Source organism: Sorex fumeus, unplaced genomic scaffold (genome assembly GCF_029834395.1).
Source record: "Sorex fumeus unplaced genomic scaffold, SorFum_2.1 ptg000006l, whole genome shotgun sequence".
Taxonomy (NCBI): Eukaryota; Metazoa; Chordata; class Mammalia; order Eulipotyphla; family Soricidae; genus Sorex; species Sorex fumeus.
The window spans coordinates 49,075,592-49,103,149 of NW_026606063.1; the positions used below are offsets into that span (position 1 = coordinate 49,075,592).

General features: G+C 43.4%; 1 protein-coding gene across 1 annotated transcript in view; it reads right to left on the reverse strand.

Moving 5' to 3' along the window:
• COMMD1 (copper metabolism domain containing 1) overlaps positions 1-25,865 on the reverse strand; it is a 137,140-nt gene extending 111,275 nt beyond the window's left edge. The window contains exon 1 of the mRNA XM_056126350.1: positions 25,661-25,865. Within this exon, the coding sequence (XP_055982325.1) occupies positions 25,661-25,837 (177 nt within the window). The 5' untranslated portion in view covers positions 25,838-25,865. The remainder of the gene's footprint in view (positions 1-25,660) is intronic.
• Positions 25,866-27,558: the final 1,693 nt, after the last annotated feature.

Here is a 27,558-nt window from a genome sequence, read left to right on the forward strand (position 1 = left end):
TTTAAAACATATTCTAAAAGTAAATTATTCAAGCTTTACTTTATCACAAATACTGCAACTATAATAAAAATGAAAGGCCAGTAAGTGACTTTTTAAAATTCCCTTCTAGCACTTATCTACATACATATGATTTTTGGTAATCATGGTGTAGAGATATATTAAAACAATGTAAACATTTGGACACTCAAAATTACTTGGGGGTGTTAAAGAAACAATTTACAGGGCTAAAGTGCATGAAGGAATGCATTAAGCCCCAAGTCTGCTTCCTGGCACTAAATGGGTCTCCTAAGCACTGAAGTCTAGCTCTGATGACCTTTGAATACTGTCAAATGTGGCTGTAGGTACTACCAGACGTGAGCCCAAATATCACCAAATGGAGCCAAATATCACTCATGCTGGCCCTGAGCACTGAGCAATTACTTAGATGTGATTCCCTTTCTGCCCAAAAAATATTATTTAGCATTTGCAGTTCGATTTTATTCTAAACAACTATACTATAACACTGACTGTAGCACTGTCCTCCTGTTGTTCGATTTGCTCAAGCGGGCACAATAACATCTCTATTCGTCCTAGCCCTGAGATTTTAGCAGCCTCTCCTTACTCATCTTTCCCAACAATTGGAGGCTCTTTCGGGGTCAGGGAAATGAAACCTGTTATAGTTACTGTTTTTAGCATTTATCAAATACGCCACAGGAAGCCTGCCAGGCTCTGCCAGTGCGGGCGGGATACTCTCGGTAGCTTGCCGGGCTCTCTGAGAGGCATATATATTCATAATTACTATGAAGAAAATTAAATGCATGATTTTCAGACAAGAAGATATACCTAGTCAAAAGGGAAATTTTAGTGATTTGTTTTTTAAAGGAACTAGAGGAGGCTGTTCCTAGGAACTGATACAGTTATCTGCCTTTGAGCAAAAAGAGGCGAACAAGTCAGTAGTACAATTAAACTCACATTCAGTTGTTGTTACTGCTTGCTCTCTCTCTGTGCAAATAACAACTAGGATTTGTCAGACCACAGAATGAGAACACAGCCATAGAGGCAGGCTGGGGGTGATAGGAGGGAAACTGGGGACACTGGTGCTGGGAAATATACACTGGTGGAGGAATGGGTGTTGAAACACTGTATGACTGAAATCTAATCATGAACAGCTTTGTAAGGATCTCACAGTAATTCAATAAAAAAAACTTTTTTAAAAAATGAGAGCACAGGTTTTGCCTATGGGTATATGAAAAGTGTCAAACTCATTAGCTAAGATACTGAAGGTTATTAACTTCTCCAGAAGAAATTTATACACAGGGGCCGGAGCGACAGTAGAGCAGACAAGGCACTAGGTTTGCATGTAGTCCACGGGGTTCTATCCTTGGCATCCCATATAGTCCCACAAGACCTACCAAGAGTAATTCCTAAGTGCAGAGCCAGGAATAATTCCTGAGCATACCAGTGTGCTCCCCTACCCCCCAAAAGAAAACAGAAAGAGGGGGGAAAGAAAGAAATTTATATAAATTTATATACGTACTAAACAGTAAACACAAAGAACATGTGATATTAAATCACAGAGGCAAAAAGTGTTATAGACCGGATGGACCCTTGCACAATTCTTATGCTGAAGGCCTAATTTCCAACATGATATCTGGAGACAAGGCCTTTGGAGGCAAGCCTTGATGATGGAATTTATCAGAAGAGACACCAGAAAGGTTGCCCTCTCTCCCGTTGGGTGCACAAAGGCAAGATTATGCAAGCACACACAGAGACAGCATTCACCCGCAAGCCAACAGGACTCAGAATTAATCCTATCTGCTGGCACCTAGATCTTAGACATCTCAGCCTCTAAAATTGTGAGAAATTAATTTCTGCTGTTTATGCCACCCCATCTACAGCATTTTGCTATGGCAACCCAAGGAACTAAAACAGAATAGAAACTGAAAGCAATTTTAATGGTTTGCCCCAATTAAAGCCTGATCCAAACCTCTGACTCATCAGTCTCATGACTTCTAGATATAGATCCATTAGTTTTTTATGTAAATCTGCTATCAATGGATACCAGTTCACAACAAGGGTAGGAAATAAAAGCAATAGATAATATACCATGGAAATCAAAATTCAGTATTTTGTACTGTGGAAAATAACTTTATTTTATTTACTTATAACAGTTAACTCTCATTTGTGGATCAATTCTGTTCCATTGCTTCCCTGTGACCTCTTTTATTTACTAAAAATCTGAAATAAGTAGCAACAGATAAAATTCAAACCAGCTAATTTTTTATCTATTTAAGTGACTATAATGATGAAAATGAAACCTCGACACAAGTGTGGAGAGTTCAGTATTCAAATATTGTAAAATCTGAAACAGTGATATGAATCAGGGTTAAAATAACAGCTGCATAAGAACTATTTGCAGGCAGAAAAACAGTGGGGGCCACGAGAAAGGCTGAAATGTGTCTGCATTTTCTCCTGTTCTCCATGACCACTTCCCCTCAGAAGGAGATTCTGTGTTCTTGACTAAGTAAGCCAGGAATTTAGTCTAATCTCAAGTGCATAAGGGTGGGTGGGTCACATTTCAGTATAGCTTGGTAGCTACACTGAAATAGTTCATGCTTCAGATTATTCAAAGAATTTTCTTTCAGGGCCATAGTAATAGTACTGTGAATAGGGTGCTTGCTTGACATGCATTTGATTTCTGCCACCTGATATGGTTTCCGGAGCACACCAGGAGTAATTCCTGAGCAAATACCCAGGAGCATCGCAGGGTGTGGTCCAAACACCTTAAAAACAACAAAAACTCTTTCACCAGGTTCTTGCAAACCACAAAATAAATTACAAATGGATTAGTAGAAGATTCTTGACAATCTGGTTGTGTCTACCACCTGTTTCCCCAGCCAGTCCTTAAACTCTACACAGATTCCTGTACCTTAATCCTATTCTCTATCTAGAATCCCTTATTCTGTTTGTTGAAATCTTCTACATAATCTTAGCCCACCCCCCCTGGGGTGGGGTCACACCCAACAGTGCTCAAGGTTTACACCTGGCTCTGCATAATATTCAAGGCAGTTCTCAGGGACCCATATGGGTGGGGACAAAACCTGGGTTGGCGCTGTGCAAGGCAAGCACCATACACATTGTACCACACACGCTGGGTTCTGGGTTAACTCCTGGCGTTATACTCAGGGATCAATCCTGATGGTGCTTGGGGAACCATATGCAGTATCAAGGATGGAACCTGGGTAAACTGCATGCATGTTAAACACTTTACCCATTCCACTATCTCCTCAGCCCCAGCAAAAAGTATCTTGAGACTAGAAATCTTTAAAGTAATCTGCTATTTCTCATATTACCCAAATCTAATTACAGAACATTACATTAAGGATTAGACTATGCATCCTGCTATTCAACAAAATGATCTATAATACTAGTTATTCCAGAATAAATTTACACGTTAATCCAGAAACAACGCAAAGCCAAGCCAATGGTGACTCTTATTAATTTAATTCTTGTTTTTCTCTATCTCCTATATAGATAGCATGCAATCTTTGGTCAGATGTCTATAAAGAGGTTACTGTCACTGTCACTGCCCTCCTGTTGTTCATCAATTTGCCTCAATTTGCTCGAGCAAGCCCAGTAACATTGTGAGACTTGTTGTTACTGTGTTTGACATATCGAATACGTGACGGGTAGCTTGCCAGGCTTTGCCGTACGGGCGAGATACTCTCGGTAGCTAGCTGGGCTCTCCGAGAGGGGCGGAGGAATCGAACTCGGGTGGGCCATGTTGGCTGCGTGCAAGGTAAACGCCCTACCGCTGTGCTATCACTCCAGCCCACACAGTAACTGGTCCAAATAAATGCTTTCAGGGACCAGAGAGAAAGTACAGCAGGCCTGCCTTCCAAGTGGCTGATCCTGATTTGATAGCTGGCACCCTCCATTACAAGGAGTGAATAGTAGTTTCTGAGTACTGTCAGGTGTAGCCCAAACCCACCAAAAAAAATCTTTTAGGCTGTGATTTGTCTTTAAGCTCACTGGAAAATTAGTGGTTTGGATTTGCTACTAAGTGGCTATAGTAAAAGAAGAACACTTAATGCTCAAAATGCTTCCAAATTATACTCTTTAATAGTCTAAGCTGTACAGACTGGCTTTCACTCTGCCAGGTTACTTTTACCCAACAAACGATCACTAATATCTGTCGTTCCAATTTCAGGTAAACCTTCTGTCCCTGTCAGTAAGGGGGGAAAAAATCCACCAGGAAGTAAAGAATGTTTCTTCCTTTTAAACACTCCAAGCAAAACATGAGACTCTGATGCCTGGAGATGGGGCCTGAGTGAGGCCCCAACTTAGACTTCCTGTGGAGTCACAGGTGCCGAGCAACTCCACGGCTACTCTGCTACTCTGCGACTCAGTCCCCTGTGCCACAGTAGCGTGCGATCTCCAGAGCATGGGCCCAGTGTGTATAAGCACAGTGAGAAGATGTGCAAGCACCATGGCCAGGAGTATCACCAGTCATCACATGTGTGAGCAACCACTCAGCCAACCACTCAGGAGAGCAAACCAACCAGAAAAGTGCGGGAGAGGATTGGCCCTGTGAGCACACCCCTACACTCTTACACTAAAGTGTGTGACCCCAAGAAGCACTAAAGCTCAGCATGCGGGCACCACAGCCAAGTCACTGCAACAACCAGAAACGGGTAACGGTGGTGGGGGGGGAGATAAATGAGATTTAAATTCCATAAGAAAATACAGCCTTTTCCAACAATGTTCTAACAGAACATTGTGACCAGCTCAAAGATGGAAGTGTGAGAAAATCTCCAGAAGCAACTATAAAGTAAAATGCAAACAAAAAACACATGTTTCATTTCTTCCACTCTAGTACTACATGCTCTGTATATTTAGGTTCTGAGTTCAATCTGCAGAATTACATGGTCCAAGCACCTCATCATCAAGCCTGCACCATGTGGTCAAGTATCTCTCAGAGTGGCCCTTGAGCACAGCTGAGACGGCTTCCAGAAGAAACATCAGATAAACAATAAAATGTTTACCAAAAGATAACAGGGGTATAAAACTTGAGAAAATACAAATTTATTTAATTATGTGTTATTTAGCTTCAAAGCAGAACATCTCTCAAGATAAAGGAGTCAAAACACAGAAATTCTATCTCCAATCTATTTGAAAGGGCAAAACAAAGCCCACTGAAACTATATAAAAATACTTTTAAAATTAGGCAGGCTTGTTTATAGCAGGTGGATATGAGAACACTGGTGGAAAGAAGTTGACACTGGTCATGGGATCAGTGCTGCAATTATTGTACATCTAAAACTCAACTATGAATAACTTTGCAGTTATTAACAGTCTTTTAAAAAATTTAAATGTGATTGTGGAACATAACAGTGACAAATAACATTTGCTCATATGACTAATTTGTACTTTTTTTGGTGGAACTAAATATTTTTAAAAACATTTAGCACACATCTAATATCTACAAGTCATAAAAAATAAACAAATCTCCATGTGATTAAAAAAACTTGTAAAATCAACCTTGATTAGGTAAGTAGATCAAAAATAATTCTCATAAACTGAGTATTTTTTCAACCTTCGAAAAGAAACTGCAATATGCAACAACACACACAAACCTTAGCTTATTTCAGCCAGTCATGAAAAGACAAGAACTGTCTGGTCCCACTCAAATAAGACATCTAAAATTCACAGACCCAAAGAGAGAAATAGCAGAGTCAGGGATGTGGCTCAAGTTGTAGAACAAAATGTTCTGCATGTGTGAACTGGATTTCATCCCTTGCACTTCACGGCTCTTGAGCAATACCCATTGTTCAAACCTGCCCAGTGTAACCCCTGACAATAACAATAACAAGAAGGCTATGAACGCAGGCTTTGCCTGTGGAAGCCCCAGTTCAATCCCCAGCACCACAATCCCCTAATCGCTGCCAGGGGCAACTCTTGAGCACAAGCAGGTATACCCCAAAACCAGATACAACAACAAAAAGTGGAACAGTGGTGGCAGAGATGAGAGTGAGGAAAAGTTAAGAGTTAATAATCAATGGCATGGGTTTCAGTTAAACAAGGTGAATAAGTTCTAGAGATATGTTGTATAATACTAACCACAGTTATCAATACTGTATTACTTTAAAAATTATCACAATAAATTAATTTTTAAAATAGTACTCTATCCAATAAAAGAGATATAAGAAGAAAGTAATGGCTATAATGACATTTTTTAAAAAATTTTTACCAGACCCCCCCTACCCAAAAAAAAACAAAAACAAAAACCCAGATCCCTGGCTCTGCACTCAGGGATCACTCCTGGCAGGGTTTGGGGGGACCATATGTGGTCTTTAGGATCAAACTCAGGTCAGGTGCAAGCGTGGCAAGCCCCACTCCCTCTGTACTATCTCTCCAGTCCTAATAACAATCACAGGAGCTCCAGGTTTATACTTGGCATCATGTAATCTTCTTAGTATCATAGGAAGTAGACCCCAAGCACTGCACCAGGAATAACCTCTGAGCCCTATCAGGAGTTGCCCTCCAAAAGAGAAAAGGCAAAATGTTGCCTTTTGCTACAACATCAATGAAACTGAAGGTAAACTCAAAGTGAAGTAAATTAAAGGGGTCAGAGCAATAATAAAGTATGTAGGGCACTTGCCTTGCACACGGCCAACCCGGGTTCTATCCCAGCACCCTGTATGGCCCCCTTACCCCCCAGGAGGATTCCTGATTGCATAGCCAGGAATAGGCCCCAAACATCACCAGGAGTGGACCCCCCCAAAAATATTCCCAACCAAAAATTAAAAAAAGAAATTAGAGGAAAAAAGACGAATCCCTGGTGATGATCTCACTCTTATGTAGTATAAGGTAAAGGTAAAGGTAAAGGACCTCCCGTTGATCGTCGATTTGCTCGAGCGGGCCCAGTAACGTCTCCATTGGAGACTTTGTCGTTACTGTGTCTGGCATATCGAATACTCTCGGTAGCTTGCCGGGCTCTCCGAGAGGGGCGGAGGAATCGAACTCGGGTTGGCCATGTTGGCCGCTTGTAAGGCGAACGCCCTACCCGCTGTGCTATCGCTCCATAAAGACATAAAGCAAGGAAGAAGCGAAGGCAAAATCAAAGGACAATAATTGTCTCTACAGAGCCCAGAGAAATTGTGCAAAGGGCTAAACACATGCTTGAAGCTGAAGGCCTGGGTGTGATTTCCATTACTGCAAGCTCCAACAAGAGTGACCCCTGAGCACAGAGCTGGGAGTAGCCAATGACAACACTCTTCAAAATAGAAGGAGAAAACATTTCAAACATAATTTGTTTCTAGCATGGGTTTGCCATCTATTAGCAAACTTATGTTCTACTGCCACCTAGAGTAGAAAAACAGAATTACTGTTCTGTTCATAAAGCCTACTTGTATCTTCTAATGTACTATTTTATTTTTTTATTTATGTATTTATGTATTTATGGTTTTTCTGGTCATACCTGAAAATGTTCAGGGGTTAATTACTCCTGGCGGTTCTCCGGAGACTATATGTGGGATGCTGAGGATTTAACCAGGATGGGCCACATGCAAGGCCAACTCGTTACCCACTGTACTACTGCTCTGGCCCCTTATTCTGTTTTGATGCCAACTGGATCGCAGGGTCTCATACATGGCCGTAAGCAGTCTACCAGTGAGCTACATCCTAATTCCTGTATCTACTGTTTCATCACGGTCACGGTCCTCCCGTTGTTCATCGATTTGCTCGAGCGTTATGATGGAGTAACGTCTCCATCATAAGACTTGTTACTGTGTTTGGCATATCGAATATGTCACGGGTAGCTTGCCAGGCTCTGCCATGTGGGCGAAATACGTAGCTTGCCGGGCTCTCCGAGAGGGGCGGAGGAACTGAACTCGGGTCGGCCATGTTGGCCGCTTGTAAGGCAAACACCCTACCGCTGTGCTATCGCTCCAGCCCCCTACTGTTTCATACTCAAGTTAACTTTAAAACACTTAAGGGTGAAATTCATTCTTAAATAGTCAGCAGGAAAAAAAATAGCACAGCCACTAATTTATATATTTTCATCTAAAAATTAAAATCAATAACTTACTGGGGGCTAGAGCGATAGTACAGTGGGTACTTGCAGGTGGCTTCAAACAAGCTTCAAACCCCAGCATCCCATATGGTCTCCTGAGCACATGAGGAGTGATTCCTGAGCACAGAACCAGAAATAACCCCTGTGCATCTGAGGTATGACCCAAAAACTACAACAACAACAAAACAATAATATATTAAAAGGTGCCTTACATAGTAAAAATCTTTCTATATTATGGAATTATGCAGAAATATAGAAGAAAACAACAACAAAAAACAATGTTTAAAAACGCATTCTGGATTTTTCAGAAGAATGAGGTACTGGACTCATTCCATGGAATAAATCTCAGCACAGATATTGTAAGTCCATTCTTTTACAGTAAAAAAATGTCACTAGGGGATATGGTGTCACCAGCAGGTCAATCTATACCTGTGAGGTGAGTGCATCAGCAGCCTGATGGCACCGTCAGACTTTCATATACCCCAAAATTGCTGCTGTGCCTTTGGCCAGACCCCAAAAACTTGAGGCAAAGTTTACCAAGAAAGTAAACGGCCAAAAATTAGGTATATGGGAAACATACCCACAAACTACCTCCGGCTCAGCTATATAATTGGAGGCATGGCCTCTCTGATTCCTGATTGAACTGCTTAATGGTCATGGTCCCAGAGACTCAGGAGCAAATCTCGAAACTCAGGGGTTTTTGGCAGAAATCCCTCCAGATTTAAGTGTTAAAATTTCGGAATTTCAAAATCACAAGGCCCTACTGCAGCCACACGACATCATATGTTATTCATAACCAGCAATAGAACACAAATTATCTACTGTTGCCTTTTCAGCAGATCTGAGTGTTGGGGTAAAATCTCAAATAATAATGGTGGGTCTGGTGTTGAAATATTGAATGTGATCAAATTAGAGAGAGAGAATGTAGAAATCATCTGCCCCACAGGTAGGGGGAGGGTGTGGAATGGGGGTATACTGGAGTTTTGGGGGGTGGAGAATGGGCACTGGTGAAGGTACGGGTGTTTCATTGTATGACCGAGACTTAGACCCGAAAGCTTTGTAACTGCTCTCACGGTGATTCAATAAATAAAATTATAAAAAATGAAAAAAAAAAAGTAAGGTGGAGTTCATGCACAATTCAATCAGCTAATCAGTGGCTGAATAAATAGCAGTACTCCTACATTAAAAAAAAAGTCACTAATGGGACCCATCATTTTTGAAACTTAATACCAAGTGCATTTTTGCTATAAATGTTTTTAATAAATTTTTCCAGTTATTTGGAAATTAGAATAAAACTATGCTTTTGAAATAACATGTAATAAAGCATGCAAAACATTACAGTAAAAAATGAATGGGGTAAAATACCATGGAATTGGACTACAAACAGAACCGCAGACCAATGGAACAGAGTTGAATATTCTGTCACAGATACTCAAATATATGATCACTTAATCTTTTATAAAGGAGCAAGAAATGTGAAGTGGAACAAGGAAAGCTTCTTCAACAAGTGGTACTGGACAGCTACCTGCAAAAAAATGAATTCTGACTTCTAACACCAGGCACGAAAGTCAGATCAAAGTGGATTAAATACCTCAATATCAGACCTGAATCCATAAGGTACATGGAGGAAAATGTAGGCAGAACCCTACATGACATTGAAGGTAAAAGCATCTTTAAGGATGTAACACCAAACACCAAGCAAGTGGAAACATAAAAAAATGGGGCTACATCAGACTAACAAGATTCTGCACAACAAAAGAAACAGTGACCAAAATACAGAAAGAGCCCACAGAATGGGAAAGAATATTTACCCAATGCCCATCTGATAAGGGGTTAATAACCAGGATATACAAGACACTAGTAGAACTGTACAAGAAAAAAACCTCCAACCCCATCAAAAAATAGGGAGAAGAAATGAACAGAAGCTTCCTCAAAAAAGAAAAGGCCAAAAGGCACATGAAAAAATGTTCTACATCACTAATGATCAGAAAGATGCAAATCAAAACAACAATGAGATATCTCACACCACAGAGACTGGCACATATCAAAAAGAATAAAGAACAACCAGTGTGCTATTGCATATGTGGGGAGAAAGGGACTCTCTTTCATTGTTGGTGGGAATGCTGACTGGTCCAGTCTTCTTGGGAAACAGTAAGGGCATTCCTCAAAAAAACTAAAAATTGAGCTTCCATATGACCCAGCAATACTACTTCTGGGAATATACCCCAAGGGTGCAAAAAAGCACAGTAGAAATGACATCTGCACCTCTATGTTCATTGCAGCACTGTTTACAATAGCCAGAATCTGGAAACAACCTGAGTGCCTGAGAACTGATGACTGGTTAAAGAAACTGTGGTACATCTACACAATGGAATACTATGCAGCTGTTAGGAAAGATGAAGTCATGAAATTTGCATATAAATGGATGTTTATGGAGAGTATCATGCTAAGTGAAATGAGTCAGAAAGACAGGGACAGACATAGAATGACTAAACTCATTTGTGGAATATTAAAAGAACATAATATGAGACTGACACCCAAGAACAGTAGACACAAAGGCCAGGAATATTGCTTCATATTTGGAAGCCTGCTTCATGAACTGGGGAAGAAGGCAGCTAGAATAGAGAGGGGATCACTAAGTCAATGATGGAGAGATCGTTCGGGATGGGAGATACACGCTGAAAGTAGATAAAAGACCAAACATGATAGCCTCTCAGTATCTATATTATAAAGCATAATGCCCGAAAGTAAAGAGAGTGTATGGGGGAAATTGTCTGCCATAAAGGCAGGGGGAGAGTTGGGAGGGGAGATAGTGGAGGGAGGGGAGATACTGGGGACATTGGTGGTAGACAATGTGTACTGGTGGAGGGATGGGTGCTCGATCATTGTATGACTGAAACTCAAACATGAAAGCTTTGTAACTGTATCTCATGGTATTTCATCTAAAAAAAAAAAGATGAATGAGTTATCTTTCCACAAGTAATCTCTTCTACTTAAATCATACTTGAGGGGGTATAGTGCCACCAGCAGGTCAATATGTACCTGTGATGAGAGTGCATCAGCAGCTTGATGGCGCCTTCAGACTTCCAGATACCCCATAATTGTTGCTGTGCTTTGGCCAGACCCCAAAAACTTGGGGCAAAGTTTACCAAGAAAGTAAATGGCCAAAAGTTAGGTATGTGGGAGACACACCCACAGACCACCTCTGGCTTAGCTATATAATTGGAGGCATGGCCTCTCTGGTTCCTGATCGAACTGCTTAATAGCCATGATCCCAGAGACTCAGAAACAAACCTCAGAAACCAGCGGCTTTTGGCAGAAATGCGCCCGGTCCCTGTAGTAGGTTACCAGCGTTGGGCCACCCCAGGGAGGAAAGGCTGTCCCTCCACCTGCTCCCCCTTGGCGGCTTGGTGGCTGCCATACTCCAGAAGCCACTGGATAGTCAGGTTTGGGCCCGCAGTGATGAGACACGTGGGGCCTCATGGAATGAGGGTGGACCCGGCCCTTTCCTCCCCACCCCAACGAGACCCCGAGTCACTGCCCACAAATGCCCTCTCTGGCTCCTGATCAAGCTGCTTAACAGTCATGAACCCAGAGACTCAGAAACAAATCTCAAAACCCAGTGGCTTTTGGCAGAAATGCGTCTAGACTCCGCAGTAGGTTACTATCACCGGGATAGTAACCTCCCCCGCCCCAGCTGCCACCTCAGGGGGGAAAGGGTACCATCCCTCCACCTGCTCCCCCTTGGCTCCTCAGGGGTCACCATCCTCCAGAGGCCATTGGAGAGTGAGGTTTGGGCCCACAGTGAGGAGACATGTGGGGCCTCATAGGATGGAGGTGGAGCCGGCCCCCCTTTTCTCCCCATCCCAACGATACCCCAATTCGCCACCCACAAACAGCCTCTCTGACTCCTGATCAAGCTGTTTAATGGCCATGATCCCAGAGACTCAGAAACAAATCTCGAAACCCATCAGCTTTTGGCAGAAATGCGTCCAGTCCCTGCAGTAGGTTAATGGTGTTGGGCCAACCCAGGTGGGAATAGGTTTTGTGCTTTAGCCTGTTCCCCCTGGCGGCCCGGTGGTTGCCATCCACCAGAGGCCACTAGACAATAAGGTTTGGGCCTGCAGTGACGAGACACGGGGCCTCACAGGATGGGGGTAGATCCGGCCCTTTCTTTCCCACCCCAATGAGACCCCAAGTCGCTGCCAACAAACGGCCTCTCTGGCTTCTGATCAAGCTACTTAACGGCCATGATCCCAGAGACGCAGAAACAAATCTCAGAACCCAGTGGCTTTTGGCAGAAATGCGTCCAGACCCGCAGTAGGTTATTGTCGCCAGGCAACCCCAGGGGGGAAAGGGTGCTGTCCCTCCGCCTGCTCCCCCTAGGTGGCTCTGTGGCTGCCATCCTTGAGACCATTGGACAGTCAGGTTTGGGCCCTCAGTGACAAGTCACACAGGGCCTCAGGGAATAGGGGTGGAGCCGGCCCTTTCCTCCCCACCCCAATGAGACCCCAAGTCATCACCCACAAATGGCCTCTCTGGCTCCTGATCAAGCCGCTTAATGGCCATGATCCCAGAGACTCAGAAACAAATCTTGAAACCCAGTGGCTTTTGGCAGAAATGCATCCAGACCCTGCAGTAGGTTACTTACTGTTGCCGGGCCACCCCAGAGGGGAAAGGGTGTTGCCCCTCCGCCTGCTCCCCCTAGGTGGCTCGGTGGCCACCATCCCCCAGAGGCATTGGACAGTCAGGTTTGGGCCCTCAGTGACAAGACATGTGGGGCCTCACAGTATGGGAGTGGAGCCGGCCCTTTCCTACCCCGCCCCATTGAGACCCTGAGTCGCCGCTCACAAACAGCCTCTCTGGCTCCTGATCAAGCTGCTCAATGGCCATGATCCCAGACTCAGGAACAAATCTCGGAACCCAGCAGGTTTTTACAGAAATCCCTCCAGATTTAAGTGTTAAAATTTCGGAACTTCGGGCTGGAGCGATAGCACAGCGGCCTTGCACACGGCCAACCTGGGTTCGATTCCCAGAATCCCATATGGTCCCCCGAGCACCGCCAGGGGTAATTCCTGAGTGCAGAGTCAGGAGTAACCCCTGAGCACCGCGGGGTGTGACCCAAAAACAAAACAAAAAAAAATTTCGGAACTTCAAAATCGCATGGTCATTACTGCAGCCTCGCAACATCATATTATTCATAACCAGCAATAGAAAACAAATTGTCTACTATTGCCTATTCAGCAGATCTGAGTGTTGGGGTAAAATCCCAAATAATAATGGTGGGTCTGATGTCAAAATATTGAATGTAATCAAAGTAGAGAGAGAGTAATGTAGAAATCATCTGCCCCACAGGTAGGGGGATGGTGTAGGATGGGGGTATACTGGGGTTTTTGGTGGTGGAGAATGGGCACTGGTGAAGGTATGGGTGTTTCATTGTATGACCAAGACTTAAACCCAAAAGCTTTGTAACTGCTCTCATGGTGATTCAATAAATAAAATTATAAAAAATGAAAAAAAAATAAAGGTGGAGTTCATGCCCAATTCAATCAGCTAATCAGTGGCTGAATAAATAGTAGTACTCCTACAAGAAGAAAAAAAATCTTACCTGAAAAAGGTGTTAGGAACATGTCTGAAAAATATCTCCGAGGAAAAACCTTTTACCAGTGCCACAATTCCATTGTTCAGGCAGAAAATTAGAATTCCTCAAGCACCTCTGTCACACATGCCAGTGAGCACTTTAAAAGATAATGTAGAGGCTGGAGCAATAGCACAGCAGGTAGGGCGTTTGCCTTGCACGCAGCTGACCCGGGTTCGATTCCCAGCATCCCTTATGGTCTTCTGAGCACTGACAGGAGTAATTCCTGAGTGCATGAACCAGGAGTAACCCCTGTGCACCGCCTGGTGTGACCCAAAAAAGAAAAAATTAATAAAATAAAATAAAAGATAATGTAGAAACTGCAGATTTGTGGGAAACAAAGATAGAACAACGCCTAGTACTTCCTGAGGCATCTCTCTGCCAAGCACTGGCTTAATGTTTGAGGTGTTAGCCCAGGAAGAATGTGCTGGCACGAACTCACCGGACTCTTGAGTGAGTGATCATCCACAGACATTAGATATAGCCAAGGAGAGCCGAGAAGGTCTACATTTTAAGGACTCACAAAAGGCTCTCAGAAATTAACACATTTCTTCTGTTTGTTCTAAAGAAAATTTGGATCTCCGTCTGGCCAGGATGTAGTGATGATTTTTCACGAGACAGTAGGTTAAAACCTACCTGTAATTTTTCAAAAACACAAAAGAAAATGGCTAGTTTTTTCTTTTAAATCAAATTCCAAAGCATGGCAGACCACTCTCAATAGGAATAACAGGAATCCAAGGTAAGACACCTTTTAGATTTGTAGATATCCATTGTGCCTAACTTGGTGCCCTGTGAAGATTAAGACTTGCAAATAAGTGCAAGGCTCTCCCTGGTCCAGAAAGACATTCTAGCTTTTTGAGGGGGGACGGGGTGAGGTTGTTTGTTTTGGTTTTGGTTTCCAGGCCACACTGGGTAGTAATCAGGAGCTACTCACAGCTCTTTGCTCGGGTTTGCTCCTAGTGGTGCTCAGGGAAATATGTAGAGCCAGGAATTAAACCAAGGCCTCCTACATACAAACTGAGCTACCTCTAGACCCTCTTTTAGATTTCGATTTTTGGGTCATACCTAATGGTGCCCAGTACCTAAATCCAGCTCTGTTCAGGAATCACTTCTGGGATTGCTTCCGAGTTAGAACCCAGGGCCCCAAGGTTCAAAGCATGGGCTCCTGGCTCCAATGCATTTGGGGGCTTGTTTTTTGGGCCACACTCATACGTGCTCAGGTCTTATACCTGACTCTGTGTTCAGGGATCACTAAGACAGGACTCGAGGGACTGTATGGGGTGCTGAGGATTGAATCTGGTTTAGCCCCTTGTAAGGCAAGCACCCTATCTACTGTACTGTTGCTTTCGCCCCCCAAACACATTTTTTAATACGGAAGAAAAAGAATTACCTCTCATGTACACACCCTTTCTTAAAGCAACTTGAGAACATGTTAAGAAGAAATACTACTTCAGCTGAGTTTCAATTTAAAAAATAGAGTCAGAGTGATAGCATAGTGGGTAGGGCGTTTGCCTTGTACGCAGCTGCGTTTGATCCCTGGCCTCCCATATGGTCCATCCGTGCACCACCAGGAGTAATTCCTGAGTGCAGAGCCAGGAGAAACCCCTGAGCATCGCTGGGTATGGTGCCCCCTCTCCCAACCCCCCCCCAAAAGAGTCTTTTCTGTGTAGTCTCAAAGATCAAGTTAAAAACTGAAAATGAGACCCGGAGCAATCAAATTTTATTACAGAAAGACATTATCATTTTATTACAAGAAAGACATTATCATAACATTAGTCAGCCACATTCATGATTTCTCACCTTGTACCAAAAATATAGAATAAAGGAAGTTATTTTCTGCTGTTTCTTTTTTCCTTTTAGTCCATTATACCTATTAAGTTGGTCTTTTCTTCCTTTCATCTTTTATCTTTTATTTAAGTGTGGACATGCATCTAGACTTGTAACTACTCTAAACTGCCTATAATGTATTTAAGCTTGCACATAGCACATGTGGCTTCCTTTTCAAAATTTCTATAATTACTTTCTTAATGTCTGTGTTCTCCAGGAAATATAAATCCAAACAAGCAGAGACTATAGCTATAAAGTGTATAACTGTATCAAAAATACAGAGGTGGTATATAAATTATAATATTATCAAATGTGTAGTTAATAAATATACAAAAATATTAATACTGTCATACCACATAGTGGTATGTGCAATTTTATGTACCACAAATTTCAATGTTTTCTTTAGTGGAGTTTACAACAAAAAAGGGAAAGCAAACAAGTGGCTGCATGTTTACAAAATTGAAAATTAAATTTAAATCCAGCTTCTGACAGATGATATACTCCAATCATAATATGTACAAAAACTATTATTAAAGGTCTTTCTGTCCAGTCCAATTCTCAAACAAATGTTCATGACTTTGAGACAAAAACATAAATAAAGGATAAGAGACAGATTGAGGTGTTTAAAATACAAATACTCAGGAGCCTGGGGAGATGACTCAAAGGGCTGGAGCTCATACTTCATGTAAAAGAGTCCCAGATTTAATCCCCGGCACTGCATTGTCCTCTGAGCACATCCAGCAGTGACAAGCCCTAGCATCATTAGGGGTAAGACCAGTATGGCTGGATGTGGCCTAAAAGACACACACACACACACACACACATTGGGGTTGGGATATGCTCAAGTGGTAGAGCTCATGCCCAGAATGTGTGAAATCTTAAATCCGATACTCAGTACTATAGACAGACAATGCTGGATGTGGCCAGGCAGCTCTCCATGCATTTAAGGGAACAGTCCTGGTGACTCCCCTCAACCCCATTAGGTGTGACCCCCTATTTGAAAAACACAGGTACATAGGTTTGCCAATTATATCTTGTTTTTTTTTTTCTTTTTGGGTCACACCTGGCGATGCACAGGGATTACTCCTGGCTCATGCACTCAGGAATTACTCCTGGCGGTGCTTGGGGGATCATATGGGATGCTGGGAATCGAATCCAGGTTGGCCGCTTCAAGGCAAATGCCCTACCCGCTGTGCTATCGTTCCAGCCCTACATCTTGATAAAGCTGTGGCAGAGGAAGACCACTGGTAACTGTCTTGAGGCAGAAATGAAATAGATAATTCATAAGCTAGTTGTATTTCCAGATTTCTAGAATAGAATTTAAACATATTTATAATTCAAATTATAAAGAAAAAGAGAAATTGATAAACTAATTTCAGATTGACAGAAATGAGTATAGGGACGCAGCAATAGTAGAAAAAAAACAAAATTCAATCACATTTACATTTAAAAATTTTAATGTGCAGTGAGGAAATTCAAAAATCATTGCCAACAGAGGGCAGTAGAGAGCAAAGACCCTATGCAAAAAATAATCTAGTCTCAAGAATTCTAATAAACTAGAATTACGAGCATACTTCATAGGTAAAACGCAGGATCAAGAAACAGAGTATATGGGACTGAAGTGGTAGTACAGTACAGTGGGTAGGGCGTTTGACTTGGTAGTACAGTACAGTGGGTAGTGGCCGACCTGCCAGCATCCCATGTGGTCCCCCGAGCACCATCAGGAGTAATTCCTGAGTGCAGAGCCAGGAGTAACCCCTGAGCATTGCCAGGTGAATCCAAAAAGCAGAGTGGGGGGAGAGGGAACAGGATATGTAAACATATATCTACATGAGCTTGAGGTATAAATGTGAGCAAACAAAAAGATTAAAACGTAGAATATTTGTGATACATCTCTTAAGTTAAAATTTATTTACTCTCATTCCTTCTATTTTTATTAATTATAATTTTTAGAAGATGTGTACCTTATTCTTTATTCATTTATATTTGTATTGGACTCAGATATATATTTTGTTCTATGGATTATAATATTGTACTATAATTATATACTTTATGGGCTGGAGCAATAGCACAGCTGGTAGGGCGTTTGCCTTGCACGTGGCCAACCTGGGTTCAATTCCTCTGTCCCTCTTGGAGAGCCCGGCAAGCTACCGAGAGTATCCCGCCCACACAGCAGAGCCTGGCAAGCTCCCCCTCGCGTATTTGATATGCCAAAAACAGTAACAACAAGTCTCACAACGGAGATGTTACTGGTGCCTGCTCGAACAAATCAATGAACAATGGGAGGACAGTGCTACAGTGCTACTCCAGAACTGTCAAAAATAAACTAGAGAGGACTTGCACGATAGTAAGTGGGTGGGGCGTTTGCCTTGCACGTAGCCAACCCAGGTTCAATCCCAGGCACCCCATATAATCTCCCAAGTCCCGCCAGGAGTGATTCCTAAAAGCAGAGCCAGGAATACGCCCTGAGCACCACAGATATGACCCAGAAACAAAAATAAGCAAATAAATAAATGTTTATTTGAAAGGAGTTGGGGCATTTCCTTGCATGTAGGTGATTTGGCATAACCCTGGTTCGAATACTAGGTAACACATATGATCCCCTGGGCACAGCCAGGGGTCATTCCTGAGCACAAAGCCAAGAACAACCCCTGAAAGCCAACAGGTGTGGCTCAAAACCCAAATAAATTGAGGGGCTAAGAAGAGAGTTCTAAGGCTAGAGCATATACTTCGCATACCGGAGGCTCAGGATCAATCCCTCGCACTCCATGGCCCACTGAGCACTGCAGGAAATGACTGCTGAGTACTGTGCCAGGAGTAGCCCCTTAAAAATCAAAAGTAGAAAGACAAATATAAATAAATAAAGCAACAAAATATATATCAGCTTCATATATCTATAAGCAGAGGAAAGTTTGCCCTTTTGTGACCAAGAGTAAAACAAGAGAGGGTCAACGTCCCACTCCAGGTTTTCCACTGAGACCAGCAACCAGTAAAAATATAAGCAGTCGGGACTGGAGTGATAGCACAGCGGGTAGGGCGTTTGCCTTGCATGCGGCAGATCTGGGTTCGATTCCCAGCATCCCATATGGTCCCCTGAGCACCGCCAGGAGTAATTCCTGAGTGCAGAGCCGGGAGTAACCCCTGTGCATAGCTGGGTGTGACCCAAAAAGCAAAAAATAATAACAATAATAATACAAGCAGTCAATCCATTACACCTGGGCTAGGGAAAGGTAATAGCTCAGAGAACACCTGAACCTAAAATGAAGCCTATGAATGAATGCAGACAGCTATCAATAAGGAGACTGCTAACAAGAGAAGCCACTGCTATGGGAGGTACATATTCCTTCCCTTCCTCCTAGCCCACACCTCTTCACTCTATTTTTCTTTCTTCACAGAAACTGAGAGTTTGCAGGTGTTTTGTAGATATAATCACCAAGTAAAAATCGGTTTACAGAAACTGTTTTCTTTACCATTCTCAGAATAAAACTCAGAGCCTCACATATGCACAGAAAATGTTCTACCACTGAGCTAGATTCTCAGCCAAACTGACGTTAAATGTTTTATGCTCAGTTCATTTCCCTTTGCTTAAGAGTCCTGCACTTGTCTGTATTTATTTATTTAGGCTTTTTGGGTCATACCCAGCAATACACAGGGGTTACTCCTAGCTCTGCATTCAGGAATTACTCCTGAAGGTGCTTGGGGAACCATATGGGATGCTGGGATCCAACCCAGATTGGCTGCATGCAAGGCAAATGCCCTACCTGCTGTACTATCGTTCCAGCTGCACTTGTTTTAAAAATTCTTTTCTTCAGCCTGCACGCTGAATTCAAGATCTCTGAGACTCCACAAGACAAAAGAAAAAACTGTCTTGACTTCTACTATCATTTCTATACATATAAAAATGGGGGCTGTAGGGGCCGGAGAGATAGTGCAGGAGTAAAGCATTTGCCTTGCATGAAGCAACCCAGGTTCTATCCTTGGCATCTTATACAGTCCTTCAAACATCACCAAGAGAGATCCCTGGGCAGAGAGCCAGAAGTAAGCCCTGAGCATAACTGAGTATGAATTCCCACAAACAACAATAAATTGAACGTGGGTGGCACAGGTGTTAAGGCGCTTTGTTTTACATGCAGCTGACCATGGCTCAGTTCCCAGCACCATATACTCCCCCGAGCATTGCAGGGTGCAGTCCTAGAGGCTCTTGAGCACCACCATATGTGGCTCTGAGAGCCCCATCACCGTCAGAGTAGCCAAGGTAAACCCCTGCCAAGTCTAAGTAGCTCTGCATCTTGAGGCCTGTGCACTGAACCACTGACCAAGAATTAGAGAAAGGGGACACAGACCTCTTGTGCACTGCTTTGGAGACCCTACCACCCCTGCCAAATAACAAAAACTAAAAAGTATACTCTACCACACCATACTAATTAGAATGAGCAACAATCAAAAACCAGAAAATATCAAGGATTGGTGTTGATGTAAAGTGCACTGTTGGTGGGAATGTAAAATAGTGTAGCCTCCGTGAAGAAAAGTATGCAGCTCCACAAAGAATTAAAAATAGAATTGCCGTATGAGCCAGCAATTTATTCTGGTTTCATACCAAGAAAACAGAAAGCAGAGACTCAATATACTTGTACACCCCTGTCACACCATTCTGTCACTGTCCTCCCATTGTTCATCGATTTTCTCGAGCGGGCCCAGTAACGTCTCCATTGTGAGACTTGGCTGTTACTGTGTTTGCATATCGAATACATCACAGGTAGCTTGCCAGGCTTTGCCGTGCAGGCGAGATACTCTTGGTAGCTTGCCGGGTTCTCTGAGAGTCAAACCTGGGCCGGCCACGTTGGCCGCTTGCAGGGCAAACACCCTACCCACTGTGCTATCGCTCCAGCCCATCACAGCATTCATAATAGATGAAAGGTGGAAGCAAACCAAGTGACCAATAACAAGTGCATGGATAAGCAAAAGTGACATATATATGCAATAAGGATTATTCAGGCTAAGTGAACAAGCTAAACACAAGACAAATGCTATATAATTCCATTTATGAGACATTTAGAATAGTCAGGCTCATCAAGACTTTCTAGCAGAATGATGGTTTCCGAAGCTTGGGAAGGACAATGGGGAGTTAAAGGGAGCTCCTGGTTAATAAGTACAGTTTCAGTTACTGTCACTGTCCTCCCATTGTTCACTGATTTGCTTGAGTGGGCCTAGTAACATTGTGAGACTTGTTACTGTGTTTGGCATATCGGATATACCGCGGGTAGCTTGCCAGACTTTGCCATGCGGGCGAGATACTCTCGGGAGTTTGCCCGGCTCTCCGAGAGGAGAGGAGGAATCGAACTTGGGTTGGCCATATTGGCTGCGTGCAAGGCAAACGCCCTACCTGCTATACTCCAGCCCACAGTTTTAGTATTTAAGATAAAAAGGTTAGGCTGGAGCAATAGCACAGCGGGTAGGGCGTTTGCCTTGCATGTGGCCGAACTGGGTTTGATTCCTTTACCCCTCCTGGAGAGCCCGGCAAACTACCGAGAGTATCCCGCCTGCATGGAAAGCCTGGCAAGCTACCTTTGATGTATTTGGTATGCCAAAAACAGTAACAATAAGTCTCACAATGGAGACATTACTGGTACCCGCTCGAGAATCGATGAACAACGGGAGGACAGTGCTACAGTGCTACAAGATAAAAAGGTTATAACCCCCAGCACTGCTCTGGAAGAAGCCCCGGAATAAATATTGATCAGGTATAACCCAAAGAGTTAAAAAAATAGTTATAAACAAGTAATGAATGCACAGCATTATGAATATGTATACATTTAAATAAAGGCATATGACTATGTATACAATTTAAATAAAGATGATTTTTAAAAATTTTACCACAACAAAAATATTTATGCATCCATCCTGTTTAAGAGTAGGAATAAATGGACCTAAATAAATAGTACAATAGGTAAGATGTTTGTCTTGCATTCTGCTGATCCAAGTTTGATTCCCAGCAACACATATGGTCCCCAAGCACCCCCAAGAATGATCCCTGCCATAGACCAGGAGTAAGCCCTGAACACCACAGAGTATGACCCTCCCAAACCTGCCAAAAAAAAAAAAAAAGAGTGGGAATAAAGATGAACAGGGTTGGGTGGGAAGGAATGCTCAAGGGACAGAGTGTAGGCTTAGCATGTGGGAGGGCCACGCATCCAGCCACATGTCCCTCACACACAACCAGTACCACCAAAGAAAAGCCTGGTCACCCCCGCTGCCAAACAACACTAGGTGGTAGCCCCTATTAAAATGGATACGTACACACACACACACACACACACACATACACATTGCTCTTTATATATTGGGATTAAAATATTATAAGGAAAGGGGGAAGTTTGCTTTACATTTTTATGCTTCCACCAATACTCAGTACTGAGTACTGTCGAGTAAATTCATTTCCTGACCGTGCTCTACATTTTCCTGACCAATCTGTGCTATTTTCTTAACCTAGACTGCCCTAAGTGGAAGTCATTTGTTTTAGTCTACAATATTTTAAACTTCAAGAGCTGCAAAAAAAAAAAAAAAAAAAAAAAAGCACCTCCAGGTCACAGAAAGTACAGTGGGTAAGGGTGGGTAAGGTGCCTGCATTGCAAGCAGCCAACCAAAGTTTGATCCCTGTTACCCCATTTGTTCCCATAAACCCTGACTGTAGTGAGCTCTGAGCAGAGGCAAAAGTAAGGCCTGTGCACCTCGGGTGTGCCCCAAAATCAGGATCTTAGAGATTGTACAATGCCTAGAGCACATGGAACAGAACTCAAAATTCAATTCCCACAACCACCTGTTTCCCCAATGACCCAAGTATCCCCAGCACTGCAGGGCCAAGCAGAATCATACCCTCCATCGTTGCACTAAACCAAAAGCCCCACTGGCCAAATCACCAGGATGCCCCACATCTCTTGAGCACCACTTGGGAGAGTCCTCGCTTCCCAAAAAGAATTAAATCCTCTTTTGTGCCGATAGTAGTTTACTCAGTCCTCTATGTCCAAACACCTTAGCATCTTTGCATCATGCTTATTTGCGAATGTTCTCCTTTACTGTAGATGAATACTTTTTTCTCTGTTCAAAGTCTTTTTTGTTTAAAACCCATGCTTGTTCTTTACTTATCCATAAGAAATAGACATTTGCTCTGCAGTGTTACTCACAAAGAAAAAGAAGATTAAAACTAGATGTCATCTCGAGTTTCACTAAGTCAAAAAATCCTGGCCTTGGTGTCTCATCGTGCAAAGTATGTAGTAACGAAACAAGTAAATCTTCTGTTCTATTCTCAACACTAAAGATAGGTGATGTTAAGTCTACAACCCAGAATTATTCAGGAAAGTGAGTAAATCTGAGACCGGAGAGATAGCACATGCTCTGTATATAGGATGCCCAGGTTCCAGCCAGACCTCTTGACCTCTTCAAGGTCCCTTTAGCACTCCTAGGAGTGATTCCCAGTCAAAGAGCCAGGAGCAACCCTGAACAGCTAGTTAATCCTGGTTTAGAAAATCATATTCTCTATGGAAACTTTTTGATCACTGAAGAGTAAGATTTGATAGAGGAGCCTTCACTACATATAATATAATATCAACTGAAAATGCTTAGAATGTCTTGGATCACACCTGGAATATTGTCTCTTTTATGTCTATGAAACAACTTACTTTCTGTGAAAGTTACTTCATTTTATTTCCAGGATTCAAATCCTGTGATGTTAAATACTTTTTTCAAAAAATAAATGTCTTTATAAAGCATAGTTTTTATTTAATTTTTAATTGGGGGGGGGGGAGTTTGGGGCCACACCCAGTGATGATCAGGGTCCTGGTTCTGAACTCAGATATTACTAATTACTACTGGCAGTTCTCAGGGAACCATATGGGATGTTGGGGATTGAACCCAGGTCTGCTGTGTACAAGGCAAGCGCCCTACTCACTGTACTATGGATATAGTCCCTGAAGCAAACAGTTTTTAAAACAAAAATTTTATAGCAGATTACATTTCAACACTGACTTTAATCAAAGTGTGATATTATTTTATGGCGAATTTTTCTTTGGTGATCTCTCTTCCTCCACTGGGACTACTACCCATAGTAGTAATACTCAACAATAGTGATTGCTTGGGTAACCATATGCCGGTGGGACTGAATCCAGGGCTCCACATGCAAAGCATATGCTCCAGTCCTCTGAGCCACTTCCCAGTCCCAAAGTGTGATGTTCAAACTTCTTAAGCCTCCTTTGAGTCAATTCCCTAATTTTTAAAATGGGTCTCCAGCATACAAAGTTACTGCACGAAAATAAAAATTAAATATAAAATATCTTGTATGGTTCCTAACACATTGGCTGCCTACAAAAATAGGTACTCTCTTTTAGTGTATTTCTAGAACACACTTTGGTACCAGATTCATTCCTATTAGGTCTTAGTCAACACACTCACTGAATCCTTTGAAATGTCACAAGTACAAACTAATGTGTAAGGATAAACCAGATTCAGGAAAGATGACGAAGAAATAGTAAATACTTCCCCAACCCTACACACATCCACCCATTTTTGGACCACACCCAGTAAAAAAAGAAAAAAAAAGAAAAAGGTCTCCTACCCCTGCGCTTGGCTGTCCTCCTCACCAGGGCCCCTTGGAGGAGGGCGGGTTGAGTTTCCCCCTCCGCCCTGAGCAGAGCCTGACAGCTGAAGACCTCCAGGACCCAGCCAAAGCCACGCTGAGGCCACTCTCCACATGCTTGGACGATGAACCGGCAGAGGAACCCAGGTGTGCGGGACCCGGGGCTGAGATCTCCAAGCCTGCTCGGTTAGGGACTGGGCCTCCTCCACCCAGCTCCCCCACCTTCCAGTAGTTAGACAGTTATACCCACCAACTGCCGTGTAACCCCATCAGTGGCCATCCAGAGACTCTAAAACCAAGCTCCCGGAAGTGCAACCTCTTATCCTCTAGTTCTCACTCTCAGAGAACCCGGCAGGCTACTGAGAGTATCATACCCACCTATATGCCTGACTAGGAACACCTATAAAGGTGATTCGAGGCTGCCCCAAAAGGCTCCCTCGGTCTCAGAGAGCAAGGCAAGCTACCGAAAGTATCCCGCGGGAACTGCAGAGCCCAGCAGAGCCCAACAAGCTACCCGTGGTGTACTTGACATGTCAAAAACAGTAACAATGAATGGTCCTCATTTCTCTGACCCTCAAGGAGCCCCCAATATGTCATTGGACTACACTTGCACATGACAGGGATGAACGGAGACGTTACTGGGCCGGCTGGAGCAAATTGAAGAACAATGGGGTGATAGTGATAGTGATACCCAGTAAAGCTCTGGGACTACTCCTTGCTCTGTGCTCAGGCATGAGGTACTTGAAGAACCAATGTGGTGGGGGGGAGCGGGGGGAGTGGGCAGGGAGTCACCCAGGTCGGCTGCAGGCAGGGCAAATGCCCAAACCCCTGTAAATCACTGTTTGCCCCTTACTGATATTTCTTTCCATATACTGAATGTGAAGATTTAGTAATTTGATACATTGGACTAAATGAAATAAATTTAATTTTCGCTTGACTCCAGGTTCCTTATAAAGCCAGACAAGAGCTCCACAGCTGAGCCATACCCTCGCCCCCTTTTCACCTTTTCTAAATGGCTACTGAAATGTGTTCAGATATCTGCTCTCCTCAGATGTCTAGGGATCAAGACAGTTTACACGTTTACCTTCAAGCTGGTAAGTAGGCGCTCACTGCACAGCGGTCTGGGGGGCCTCGGGTCCCGCCAGCGTATCCCGCCCGGCCCTGGCATCCACTGCTCTCGTTGGCTCCCATCCCAAGACCCCGAAAAAAGAAATGACACTTAAATATTTTAAAGCATGGAGCGCACAGAAGTGCGGGCATGTCGAAACTGTGACTTAAGGAAACACGCGAAGTCTTGGTCCGTGGGTGACAGCCTGCACGGCTGCAGGGAGCGTGGCGGGGCAGGAGGGGTCACCGACAAGAAAGTGACAAGGGCGGGTCTGAAGGGGCGCGGGGCGCGGCCCTGGAGGAGCGGTGGGTCTGAGGAATGCCACCTCCGTTTCTGGGCAGGCTCGTCCGAGGGAAGCAGGGAAGGGTTGGGCTTCCACAGAGGAAGCTCCGGCAAGACAGGTACCTTAAGAATCCCCCTCATCTTCGCCAGAAAGGGACGGAACTCCTCCGGAGACACCTCGGGATAGAGCTGCGTCCGCAGCAGCTCCTCGGTGACGCCCGTGGCCCCATGGAAAGTGTCCTGGGCCAGCCCGCTGAGCAGCCCGATCAGAGGCTTGGAGCGCTCGAGCTCGCCAGCCATCCTTAACCCGGGAGCGGCCCCGCCCCCCGCCCCGGGCGGAACGGGGTCCCGCTACGGCGGCCGGGAGGTGCCGAAACAGCCGTGCAACGGAGCGCGGAGCCGCGGAAGCGGGTTCCTGTGGGGGATCAGTATTTGTGCTGCAAACTGACCTCTCGCGGAGCTCTCTATTCGGTTTACAAAAGTACAGGTTTATTTCGGCCTGTTTTCATCATTACCGGGCCTGCTCAAAGGAAAATCACGTGAAGGAATCCGTTGAGGAAGATAGCGTTCTGTAAGGGTTTAACTTTTGGATGGCTGTGTTTCATTTCATACCTTGGATTGGATAGGATTCTATCACTGAATAGGATTCTATCACTTAATCTCTTCATACCTTTCCTATTAAAAAAATTTGAACAATGCCCCTGGTAACAAAGCGTTGGCTTGGATTGTTGATTTCCTTTTCATATACCTATCATGTCTTCCCATTTAGATCACAGGTTCTCTATAATATGCTGTTAACACCTTTATTAGTCAGATGTGACATGTAAGGGGCTGGAGCGATAGCACAGGGGGTAGGGCGTTTACCTTGCACGTGGCTAACCCCAGTTCTATTCCCAGCATCTCATATGGTCCCCCCCCCCCCCCCACAGCCAGGAGTTCGATTCCCAGCATCCCAATGGTCCTCTGAGCACCGCCAGGAGTAATTCCTGAGTGAAGAGCCAGGAGTAACCCCTGTGCATTGGCGGTGTGACCCAAAAAGCCAAAAAAAAATGTATAGATAACTTTCCTATGTATTCATTTCATAAAATCCACTCATTCTTAAAAAGGAATAAAAATGGGTACTGGTGGAGGGATGGGTATTTGATCATTGTATAATTGAAACCCAAGCACAAAATTTGTAAGTCTACAACTGTACCTCATGGTGTCTCACTAATTTAAAAAAATTTTAAAGAAGGAATAAAATGCCAATACATTATAACATTAATGAAACTTAAAAATTTTAAAGAAGGGGCCAGAGAGATAATACAGCAGGTAAGGCTCTTCCCTTGCACGAAGCTGAACTGGGTTTGATCCCCAACCACTCTGTATCCCCCACACCCTCCGCCCGTGAGTCCCACCAAAAGTCATCCCTGAACACAAAGCCAGGGCTAAGCCCTGAGCACATCTGGGTGTGGGCTCCACTCCAAAAAGAAAAAATTTTTAATGTAAGATCCCTTTTATATAAAATGTGAAAAATGTCAAATCCAAGGAAGCAGAATGTAGATGAGTGGTTGCCAAAGGCAGGAGGAAAGGAGAATAGAATTATTCTAATGTTGCTAGATTTCTTTGGGGGATGATGAAAATGTTTTAGAATTAGTGGTTGTGGCCGCACAACTTTGAATATTCTAAGATCCTCTATTTATATACTTATACTTATAAAATCTTATAAGTATATACTTATACTTATAAAATCTCATTTATATACTTGAAAAGATTAATTTCAGGGATTGAGAGATAGCACAAGGGATAAGGTGCCTTGCATAAGGCCTACCCAAGTTGTATTTCATAGCACTGCATATGGTTCCCCCATGTGCCTCCAGGAGAAATCTGTGAACATTGCTGGACATGCTAGAAACCCCCCCTCATAAAAAGGTTAATTTAACAATATGTGAATTTATAAATCAAGTTAAAAATCAAGTGGGTGGGGTGGGATGGAGAAGGTTCTGAGTTCACTTCTTGACACCAAAATTTTTTAATAACTT